Genomic DNA, 12,256 nt, shown 5'->3' on the forward strand with positions numbered 1-12,256 from the left:
AACATTTATTACTTTATCTTTTACAATAGCAGCCAATTCACAGCTCATTAATTCTGTGGTTTCTTAACACGTCTGCAAGACAGCTTTATAAAGACAGATTGTAAATGGTGTGGCAAAAAACACTAAAAATGTCTTGGGAAAATACATGTGATGCTTAACCGGTCATGAAATCATTGAGAACAAATGCACCTCTGTGTCAAATTAATATTTAATCTGGGTATACACACTTCATCAGAAGGAAGGGAGACAGGAAAATTGCTGGTATGAAAAGTTCAAGCCCAGTTCTGAAGTTGAACTCCTGAAAAATGGCAAGTCATATTATCCAGCCACCTCTCCACCTGTGGAATTATGAAATAACAGGAGTCAGCTGAAGCCCATCTGTACAAATAATCAAGGTCCAGGGCAGGTGGATATAGTTTTACGCAACAGAAAAAATGACTTGCCATCATAAGCACAAATTGTTCCGGGTTTCTCTGACACATAGTCGCTAGATTTACACAAAACCTAAAGTTCGATTTTAAACCCATTCTGGTGATGAACTTGTGCTTTCACTCATAACTTTGCTTCTTTTCCATGCTTTGTTGGGTGGGATGGGTACAGCAGACAAAACTTAAAAGCCCTGCCACCACATGAACTCAAGACAACAGTGTCCAAACTCCATACTGATGGGCAGTAGTACCAGGCCAGCTATCTTCAAAGAACATTTTTTGAAACATAAATGTATTAAGACTAATGTGAACTGATGCTATAAGAGTGTTTCTGACACCAACGCAAGTAATCCCGGTGTGAAAAAAGAAACCAGACGCTATTTGTTGTGTTTACTTAATATGCTGTGAGTCTGTTCAAGGTCCAAGTCAGGGAATAAAGGAAGCACACAAACGGAGTGTAAACATGATTGAACAAACACTGTTACAACTTTTAAGTACACTTTAAACACAAATAAATAATGACAATATAAAACAGAAGAGGGTAGGAGGGCAACCCTCTGTGTCAACATGTACTGTATATTGCTCTTCTGTTCCAGACCTCCAACCCACACACACACCAAGTTCACGACACAAGCACGACTGCCTCAACAAACAGCAAACCCCCATTTTTACAACATTAAGTTACATTTTAATTCAAACTGCATGACTCTTGCATCCCTGCAGTCTCCCCCTCTCACTCTCTCTCTCTCTCTCTCTCTCTCAAACACTAATAATGACGATGCAGCTTCACTGAGACTTTATGCTATTTCACCTCTGGAGAGGCAAAACAATACATTGATACATGTACCCAAACACCATGATAGATTAGGCCTCACACAAAAAACACATGTAGGCACAGCTTTGATTTCAAAAAGTGCATAAAAGCAATTTTTCAATAGTCTATGGTTTCAGATTGGTGTGCTGATAACAAAACTCGAAAACTTGTGCTTGAGACCGCTCACATGAACACCCATTGCTTTATGCAGTTGCTTTCCTGGTTGCATGTTTGTACTGTTTTTAATTATTATCACATGCTGAAAAAGATACCGTCTGAACAAAATCAATCACTGATATTGATGGTGTCGAGTTATTTGTGTTTCCTCTGTCCGCACAATACACAACACTGGTTTAGATAAGCAATGAACAATGGTAGTTTGTCTAAAAAAAAAAGAAAAGAAAAGAAAAGAAATTCTCTATGTCCAACTTATCCTTCTTAATTTTTCATTCATTATCACCTAATGCTAGCAGTTAACACTAATCAGTGATGCTGCTTATAAGCATGTCAGCAACAGCCCATGAAATAGTGGACTGTAAAATTAACAGATGACAAAAAGAAACCTTTAACCAAGTGTTCGTCCATGAGGGCCACTGTTCTCAAATCCTTAGATAAAATAATTTCACATGAAAATAACAAAAAAAACCAAATAAATACAGCACTGACTACAAAATGTAACATTCTCTTTGGAAAGGAAGGCTCAAAACTGATTACATCAGGAAGAAGGTAAACTGGTTGGTGACAGGACAGATACCGTTTTCCTCTTGTGGAAAATAAGAGGCAAGCAGATGGTAATTGCCAGATCCAAGAAGCTGGGCAGAGTCCAGCATTCTTGGATGGCTGCAGAGATGAGCGAGGGTCTCCCAAAATGTTTGAACACCGGCCTGCGTCTCCATCTGAATTTGCAGCAAACCGGGAAGATCCCCTGAAAACACTGAATGGCACGCCAGCACCACCTTGCCGGAAATCCCTGGAGAAAACCCTGTTGAATGCAGCAGAGTCATGGACAGCAGCTGGAAGCTCCTTTGATGCCCACCGATGGCTGGAAATGTTTCTGTGTCACTCCATCTTTGACATCTCGTACTTGGTAGTCATGATTTCCTGAAAAACAATATGCACAATATAGTTTGCAGTTCTGACCATGTTCTTATGTATTTAGCATTTTCAGTTCAGCCAAAAACAAAAATTACAAGTTATTCTTTCGACTTGGTTCCACTAGTAAGTCGAAAGGTATAAACCAGAAAATATGCCTCTAATTCCTGCTAAATTCACTGTGGATTTTGCCACTTTGTCATCAAGGCAGTCTCCATTTAACCTGCAGTAAAGCAGCTCTAGGATTTGTCTCTTAGCACAGTGGTTTTCAAAGTGAGGTCCTTGAAGGGTTTCCAGGAGGTCCCAGCAAAGTGAGGAATTTTACTGAACAGAAATTGTTTTTACAGAAAATAAATGCATGGGTGAATTTTTCATCAATTTTAATCTACTGGTCAGTGTTCATGTTTGTCATGTAAACAAATTATTGCTTAACACAACAAAGTCAACTTGAGAGTTCAAAACATAAAAAGGTTTGAAAACCCCTGCCCTACCATCATCAACCAAGTTCTTAATTCCCATAGAAACTGAACTCAATTTCAATGTTAATTCCTTTGTTCTAGCTATGGGAGAGACTTATACATATCCACAAATCTAATTTGAGTTTTCTAAGGTAAAAAGGAACAACATAATTACAGTTCATACCTCATCTGAGTCAAGCAGGACTGGTAGAGCTCTGCAACAACAGACAGGACCAAAAACAGAGGGAGATCACAGCATTACAATCTCTCATGCCGTGTAAGGAAACACTTAACTGGATTAATTAATACGATATGATGCTTACACGTCGGTCAGAGAGCTAGGAATGTTATCCTCCACCCACTTCAAGTCTTCATCCTGGACAGGTGGAAAAAGAGAAAAATGACTAAACACTGCCATCTATTGAGATATGTCAACTTGTGTGTAGTTGCATTTTTTTCAACCTAAACAAAGAAACCAAACAAAGTAAAAGCTGGCTAAGCAGAGGTGCAATTAACTTAAATTGAGTGCACTTGGATACTGACAGGGTTGGTTGCTGCAGGCTTCACTGTGCCATTTGTCTCATTTTTAGCTGCTCTCAACTTTATGCCGTCAGCTGTGAATGAAGAATGAGGTGAGAAAAAATAAATAATATTACACTCTAAAAGGTCATGTTTACAAGAAAATGTGTTGTTTTGGATAAAGTTGTTAACATTTCCAAGATGACATCATACCTAAATTTGAATTTGCGAGAAACTCCTCAATCTCCTCATCATCAGAGTCATCGATCAGTGGGGTGAAAGCATACCTGACGAGATTACAAGTTTATTTAAAAAAGGGACAATGCACATTAATAAAAATAACAAAATTGTGGATGTGCCAGATTTAGCCATTTGGGCCAATTGTCATCTGTAGTCCCCTGGCAAAGTGATGGTGTAAAAGAGCATAAAGCATAAAATAGCATATTAAAATTGACAAACTACTACTGAGCACTGAGCTGAGAACATGTTAGTTTGAAGAAATTCTTGTGCTGGGTCAGTACTTGCCTTTGGTTGTTTGCAGAAGGTCTCCATAAAAACATTATGACCAGTAGTATGATGGAGAACAAGAACCTCCAGAAGGCATCTTCCACCCACAGTTCAACCCAGTCCTATCCACAGGGGGCGACAAAAAAGTCAGAAATAAACTTTCAACAACAACAAACACCTCAGAAATGTATACACTTAAGTCACATTTTATAAAAACAACCAAAAACTGGTGAATGCTAATAAGTACTTACAGACTGACAATCTGCAAGATGGAATTTTTTTGCAGTCCATCCCATGAAAATGATGGATGCTGAGAAAGACAAATGAGGGGTTAGAGCCACAAGTCTTCTTGTCTTAGGGAGGCCAAGCATATCTCAAACTAGTTTCTTAACTCCTTGCTTCTTTAATAGAGCATATATAGAAAAAATGGCAAGTCATGAACACAGACAAACATCTTACATTTTAATTTAATTGTAATTGCAAGATCAGTTATACCACTCACCTAGAACGGCAAATATTAGCGTGTTTGTGAAATGCCTGTAAAGAGATAACTTGACAGGGTTTCTCCTCAGCTTCAGGGTCTTAATGGTCTGTGCCAGGCTGACAAATATGTAAGGAGCAGTCAAGGACAACACACAGTAGGAAATAATACAAACCAATCTTAAGGCCCTTTTCACCCACCCATATATACATACATACTGCAGGTATACATATAAGTGTATGTATTATATTAATATATTAAACAATGTCTTTAAAACTGTATAATTCTATACCATTCACTTTGTTAGGTACACCGCTATTTAAGCAAACACCTCACTCATCCAGATTTTGTCCAGCAAAGTCCAGCATCTCAGAAATAGCTGACCATCTGGAAATTTTGGTACTATGATGTCTCTAGAGATTACTGCACAGTACACCAAAAACACCCACAGTGACAGTCCTGTTGGTGAAATCGCTTAATTGATGAATGAGGTTATAGGAAAACTGCAACGCACGTTAAAGCTAATGGATGTGCCACAAGTATGGATATAACTGTTTAGTACAACAGTGATGTGCACAAGGGCTTATGACAAATGCTCAGTTTGTCCAGCTAAGACAGTGCTAATAGGATGACGCTAAGGTGGGCACATGATCACCACAACTGGACAACTGGAGAGTGGAAAACATCACACAGCCCTACAAACATTGGTTCTTTTGTGACATGCAGATATCAGGGTGAACATTTGCCGTTAACAACACATCTAAGGATCCGCCCTGGTGTCGACTGCACAGGTTGCTGAGGGTGCAGTGACAGTTTAGGAAAGGTTTCCCTCACACACAGGATCGCCTGAATACCACGGCATGTCTGAACACTGTTACTGACCCTTGATGGCCACAGTCTGACTGTAGTCAAAGAAATACCTACAGCGAGATAATGCACAACTGTCTCAAGATGGTTCCGCAAATACCAGACAGGACAGTGACTTCAGTTTATTCCAATGGCGTGTACAGTCCTTAGATCTCATTTCAAATAAAACCCGTTTAGGATGAGGTGGAACAAGATGTTTACAGCATACCACTGAAAAAAGTCTGTCCGGTGTTATCTTGGTGTACGTAATAAAGTGAATAACTGGGTGAATAACTGTATATAATCAATTTTCGAATGATCTGCACTCTACCAGAAGCCCTTTAGCACGGGGTGTCATGCACAGTTTCTACAGGAATCAATACCAAATCCCTTATGCCCAAATCAGACTAAGAGCACAGATCAGCTGTAAAATACCAAGATTTCATTTATAGTCGGTGAGGAAGAGCAGGGAGGATGGAAGACTGTGAGCGCGGCTAAAATGCCCTGCCACCCACTGCCATCACCCAGTGAGAATGTTTGACTGGTGACAACTTACAGTGAACTCGAAGGGGTGACTTGCATTGAGAAATAATCACAAAGTGGCAAATCTGTGACGATAACATGGGCATAGCCAATCAGGATAGCAGCCGTGCAATGCAAAAGCAGTATTTAACAATGAGATTTCTCTGCTTGCTTTTGAATACTGCTGACCACTTTACATTCCTGTGGTTTTAAATTAACTTGGATTTATGCTTTCTCAAGTCCAGTTTTTAAGCGATGGTCTTGCAGTCTGCAGTCAACAGTGGAGAAGCACGTGCTTTAGAATGATGTGGACCATATTACTTAAGACTAAATATTAAGATACAAGAAAATCACCTCAGAATTGGACTCTGAAAAGTGCAACTCTGTAATAACTATGTTTAACTCCTTAAAACCACAGCCAGGGACACTGAAGGTGTAAGTAAGACAAAACAAGCAGGTAAGTCATATTGTAAAAAAGCTGCTTTTGAACCTCCCAGGGTGCTGAATGCTTTCACAGCGTTTCATCTTCTATCTGACAGCAGATGAAAAGATTACTGTTGTATAGACAGTCATTTCTACACAGAGATGCATTTTTAATACCCTATCACAGTTAATTTGGAGGGGTGAAAAAAAATCAGTTGCTGATAATCTCTCTTGGTCTACTTTGGGCATCACTGAAGGAGGTGAGGGGCAGGGGAGACCCACCCAGCAAGAGGCGAGAGGTAAACCAAAGGATATCCACCAACACAGAGAGGAGTCAAGCAGAGCCAGGGGAATGTTGGCCAGCAGAGCCAAGTCAGAGTCTTTTGCCTGAGAAGTGAGGACAGAGCAGGAGCAAAGAACATGAGAAACAGGACAAGATGGCATGAAATCATAAAAGTGAAAAAGAGAGAGAGAGAGAGAAAGAGGCAAGTGACACACAGCATCTTTCACCAGACTACAAAGAATTGAAAAACAGATCACCCAAAGCAAAACAAAAGAATACAAGCCCAGCTCTTACAATCATTGAACTGAATTAAATATAAAACAGCTCTGATTTGTTATTATGAAATTATAGCAATCATAGACAGCGGGAAGTTTTGTTTGGCTGCTGGGATGATGTTGAAAAGTACACTGGAAGGATATGTACCAGATGCTGAAGGAGTCAAACACAGCCAGAGCAATGGCTGTAATGAGAGCTGGGCCATTGTCCCGACCCTTCAGTGAACGGACATCCGCGTCAAGAAAACATAAAAATCATTATCTAGAATTACATCGCTGCTCAGTTTGATTTCAGGAACAACAGCTCACTCAAAACCACAGGACTTTTTCATCCTAAAACTCTGGATTTTATTTTACTTCTCGTTATGACATTCTTTAAAATAATTACGATAAATTCATCAAAATATTATGTCTTGCTTTTTCTGAGCGGATCACTGACTAACATATTTAATAGGACATATGAAAAACACTTCTCACCCCAGTAATCCTCAGGACACCTTCAATGCTAGCAAAGGCAAAGTAGAGGATGCCAAGCCCCACCACTCTGTGCATCACTGTCCCGAGTCGAGGCCTGGAAGGGAAGATGGACGCAAAGAAAATCAAACTGTCGATCGAAGGCTTTTTATAATGTCCTTTTGATTGATAACAGCTGTGTTCAACTTATTTGGAGCCTTGAAGTCTTTCTTTTCCATTTATTTCATATTTTCCATGCACAAAACATTTTAAGCCATGTGGTCTTCAGTGCATTGTGTGTGAAGATAATGTAAAATTTAAAAAAGACTTTACAAGTCATTAGTCATAAGTAAGTCATAAGTCATTAACTACAGGTGAGGCATGGTGACGTACTTTACAATACCATAACCCAGGCTGACGATGATGACAAGCAGTCGAGCCAAGGTCCTCTTGAGGGCGGAGACAAGCTCAGCAAAGATCAACAAGCCTGGAGCTGAAGTCAACAGAAACAGGAGAGAAATTACATTTGAAACACAAACACCTTATCCATATCATGTGAAGGAGACAAAACAAAATCTATGTCACTGCCGGCAAAAGAGTAGGTGTGGACACTCACAGGCAGAGCCAACAGCATTGGTATTTTCATATTCAGCGCAGAAGACGGCCTTCTCCACCATGCCCAGGAAGATGACCCCTGCTATCCAGAACTGGATCCGCAGCAGATCCTTCCAGTAGCAAGCGGCCCAGATAAACCACAGCAGGGCATACAGGATGTACACTATGCACATCACCATGTAGAACTATAGACAGAAAATAAATACAACGTGCATAAACACAATGCACATGGGAACAATTCTCCTTTATTAGTATGAGACCAAATTTAACACAATAACTCTTTTAACAGGTTTGTGGTGCAGTGTAACTGAACACAAGTATGTAAGTATGAAATGCCAAAAATCCAAAACAATAAAATACCACTCTGTGTTGGAGCCATCTTTGCGATTTATTTGAGTTAAATAACTGACAAAGATGGATTCCAGACTTTTATCCCTGGATCTCAACCTTTTCCCAAAGCCCACCTATTCATCACAAACTGTAACAAGTCAGGGCCCATAAGAAAAAAAATATATATTTTGGTGAATCTGGTGACATTACTACCAGTTTTTCTTATGAACTGAAGTGCTAGTAGGTCAATAAATCAGACTTGTCCATAAAAACTTCACAAAACTCATAAATACCCCCCAAAATTCAATCAGAATAATTATAATCACTATAAAATTATTTTTTTGTAACTGTGCAACAATGCAGGACCTTGAAATAAACAGAACTTTAAAAAACAGGTCTAGATCCACAAAAGCAGGCCAACCCAACAACATCCAAAGTTACTGCCTATAATTTTTTAAAACTGTGATAAGTACCATGTCTCTTTGAAAATCTTGCCAGGTCAAAAAAAAAAAAAAATATGTGAAATAACTGCCCTGACTGACACTGACTGCTGAAAACACATCCTGGCAGGCCAGATCAGACATGAGGAAGAAATTCAGTGTGATTAAGAACGATGAGAAAGACCGTCAGTGGCTTCATCATTTAGTCAAACTGAAGTTGAAAACAATATTTTGTAACACAATGTGGAGCAATCTGTTTGATAGGCTGGGTTGCAGGTCTTTGCATTAATAGGTTGGATCAGGTCCAGAATCATTTTAACGGGTAACGGGCGCGGTACTGAGCTCTACATGTTCAGATCGGACAAGGGGTTTGTAAAACTGGACCTGCGGGCCATCAACGGGCCATGACCCACTGGTGTAGAAACCCTGACTTAAGCCGACTTTTAATGCAATAGCATGCAAAGCCCTGGAGGGGGAGTCATCAAAGAACCGTTTTAGTTTCAGCACAGCAAAACACAGTGGATGACACATGGATGAATAAATGTACTTACAATCATGAGAGGCCATTCTGTGATTGAGATGAAGCCGTGGCTACCTTTCATTATGACATTAACTGGAAAGACACAGTCAGAGATTAGCCACATATTATTATAAGCAGAGCAAAGTAAACAATGGAAGTGTCCCTCTGTGGCACTCATAATTTTAGATGTCTTTTATTTTTAAAAGCCATTTATTTTATAGCTCGCTGAGGGAGATATTTTAAATTATCTCACCTGTTAGGTTCCAGTTGGACTCTGGTTTATCAGATAAGATCTTAACAACAAGCAGGTAAGGTCCGTCCTTCCACGTGGTGGCTATAACATCATCTCTGAGCCTCATGCTGCTGTTCTTTATGGTGCTGCTGCCACTGTCATACTCCTCAGTTGTCCACCTCGTATGATTTTCATCCTGGAGTTTTATTTTAAAAGAAATGTATTACAGCGTTAACAACCTCACATTCACTCTGATGCAGCCAATAAACTACTGTATATGACTTTTCAACCCCCCCAAAAAACTATGAAAGCAGAACATATTTAATCCTAACAGTGACGTGATTCACAGACAAAGCTCTTAATTTTTGTCTAAAGCCATGTCCACCATCTCACACTGCAGGAATTCATCTAGATTTATCCAGATTCAAGTCTTGGGAATCAAGTGACTTTGGGATCATTTTGGCAATGCTGACTGGCCTCCAGCTTTATTGTGAGGCAAGAGACTTAGCAATTAACCCATCTTGCCCTGCAAAAGACCAAGTACTTAACCCCTACAGCTATGCAGACTGTTGGCATCAACACCCTCATATCTGCTGAGTCAGCATAAGACACAGCCCTATCATAAAATCCTGTTCGGGGCAGCAAAATGTGGGTAAAAGTCGAGCTAAAGAACATTTATTGAGATGCTTTATTACTCATGACTGAGCAGCAACCGTAATTAAAAGTAAATGTGATGCACTTATATTTCTTTGTGTAAGTGGCCACTGGCTTTAGTTATAGCTTCAAATTTAGGATTAATCAAGAGGAGCATTCCACATAAACCTACACACTGTAGACTGCTGTGTCAAAAAATGGACCCTGTTTCTACAAGCAAATTGAAGAGCCATTTACAAAGGCTCATTATGGCTGTTCTGTTATTTCTTTGGTGGTTTTCTCTTAATACATTGCTAGCCTTGACATCAACCAAGCTATTGAAATCACAGGCCATTTATCTTTTCTTACTTGCGCCTTGTGTTCAGATGACAAAACAGGATGTGGCTCTGCCTTGGCTTTCTGAAAAAAAAAACCCAAACAAACAGAGAGTAGTCATGCAGGTATAAAATGTCCCGATGCTGAGCAGGTAACTATGTTATAAAAAGTCAGGTAAAAAAATAAACTCACATTGAGCATGGGAAAGGAGCGTAGTCCACTGTGACACGTTATGGGCTTATATGTGTGCTCAATGTACTCTCCTGGTCCAAAAGGGTTGGGGTCCAGGCCCTCCCCTCGACTCAAAGGTGTTTTCTCATACATTTCCTGAGGATGATGACAACCATAAGTCAGCCCATCTCTTCACATGCTCACAGAATATTATCAAAAAAACAAACCCCTAACAAACAGACCTTATGACGTGAATGTGCGGTGCTGTACTTACCTCAATGTTATTGAATTCGTTGTGACAGGGGTAGAATTTTAAATACCACTGAATGGTGAATTTCACCTCTTCAGGGCAGCCAGGGGGCAGGACTGGAAGATGAAGACAAAAGCGATGTTAAACATCGAAAGGGGGTGGTGGCACCTCTTTGAGCCTCAATTCAAACAAGCAATCCACACACCATCATGTTTTCCATGTCCTACCTTTCATTTTAATGTCAGTGGCTTTATACATCGATTTCCTTAACAGCAGTGGTTTTGATGTCTGTGTAAGGAGCAAAACAAATCATTTATTATGCATGCAAACTGAACCAGAGAACAGGAGGAAGGGGGTGTTACCTTACACTCAGGCAACTAACCAACCCTGGATATGGAGAAGGGGAAAATCACAGTGGGAAGCCGACACTTTACAGCCTAATACCTGCATTATTGATAAAGACCAGAGTTCTCCTTTAACCACGTCCAAACTAGTGCCTGTTGTTAGGACTGACCAACAATTTATTAGCTATTTTTATTAGCCCAGCAACTTTCTGATCATGAAGGCTATGAAATACATTAATGAACAGTGATGATGTGCAAAAATTCCCACAATGTCTGTGGTCAGTGATAGGCAACACGATCGATAAGATTAAATATCGCTGAATACATTAATGTACTAAAGGAAATGGGGAGTCTTTTCGTGTAAACGGCTGATCCTACTACTCCCAGGGACATGACTGAATCTTGGGTTGTTGTTGTTGTTGTTGTTGTTTTCCTCAGAAAGACAACAACACCAACACTGCATCAACATTACAAGAGCTTTCTGTCCTGCACAGCTGGTTTAACTTGTTAGTTAGCAAGTGGCTAGCTGAATTAGCACAGCACAAACAAGGAAGCTAACCTGCGGGGGCTAACCAATAACACACTCTTCCGTGTGGTGATGGCAAATCAGCTCATACAAGATAGTCGTTTACAACTGTTGACATATACGACGAAAATTACACGAAATCGCTTTATTTTTGACCCCGGCGTTGCTATTAAGGCTAGCGAGCTTGTCAACCCAACGTTAGGTTAGCTAACTAGCTAACGTCCCAGGACCCGAGCCGCTGCTAAGTGTTTTGGGAAGTATTTGCAGCAAGTTACTCACATTTACAACGGTAATGCTCCACCACCCCGTCTCCGGCGCTGCTATAACAGCACTCATGCTGCTTAATAAAACTGCTAGCAAGGTTTGAATAAGCCATGGACTTGAAACTACTCTGGTCGGACAGTTCCACGTCCTCATCCTGACAGCAGCAGCCATGTTTATGGCTTAATGCTGAGGAGTTCCCTGCAGGAGGCGCCGTGAAGGCAACACCTGTGGAGGAGGACCGAACCTCTCTCTGCTACATACACCTGAGCCGTCAACGTGTCACCATGCATTTGCATTTTTTTTATTATTATTATTAATGCAAAGAATAAAAACCCACTTCTTTTACATTCTGCTGCAGTGTCGTTGAGCAAGGCACACTGAATCCGTACTGGCTGCCTCCCTGGAGGAGCAACTTCCCTTTGGCAACAATCAAGTATCACATGAATTTATACACAGTAACCAAATATTTCAATATTGGCAAGACAGAGCTCTAC

General features: G+C 40.3%; 1 protein-coding gene across 2 annotated transcripts; it reads right to left on the bottom strand.

The window, feature by feature from the left end:
- Positions 1–190: 190 nt before the first annotated feature.
- tmem87b (transmembrane protein 87B) lies at positions 191–11,970 on the bottom strand. Of its 2 annotated transcripts, none has more exons than XM_030070424.1 (19): positions 11,778–11,970; positions 10,856–10,916; positions 10,653–10,744; positions 10,400–10,534; positions 10,241–10,291; positions 9,260–9,434; positions 9,038–9,099; positions 7,718–7,901; positions 7,495–7,594; positions 7,126–7,219; positions 6,793–6,864; positions 4,321–4,429; positions 4,070–4,128; positions 3,837–3,940; positions 3,525–3,598; positions 3,336–3,406; positions 3,116–3,168; positions 2,977–3,007; positions 191–2,343 (listed from the first exon to the last, which is right to left on the bottom strand). In XM_030070424.1, the coding sequence occupies exons 1-19, from the start codon at positions 11,931–11,933 to the stop codon at positions 2,302–2,304; spliced, it is 1,725 nt and encodes a 574-aa protein (XP_029926284.1). In that variant the 5' UTR covers positions 11,934–11,970; the 3' UTR covers positions 191–2,301. The 2 variants fall into 2 exon arrangements, with proteins under 2 accessions (XP_029926284.1, XP_029926283.1); XM_030070423.1 differs by lacking the exon at positions 6,793–6,864 and adding an exon at positions 6,406–6,477 and having other exon boundaries at positions 11,778–11,969.
- Positions 11,971–12,256: the final 286 nt, after the last annotated feature.

This window comes from Myripristis murdjan, chromosome 15, assembly GCF_902150065.1.
Source record: "Myripristis murdjan chromosome 15, fMyrMur1.1, whole genome shotgun sequence".
NCBI classification, from domain to species: domain Eukaryota; kingdom Metazoa; phylum Chordata; class Actinopteri; order Holocentriformes; family Holocentridae; genus Myripristis; species Myripristis murdjan.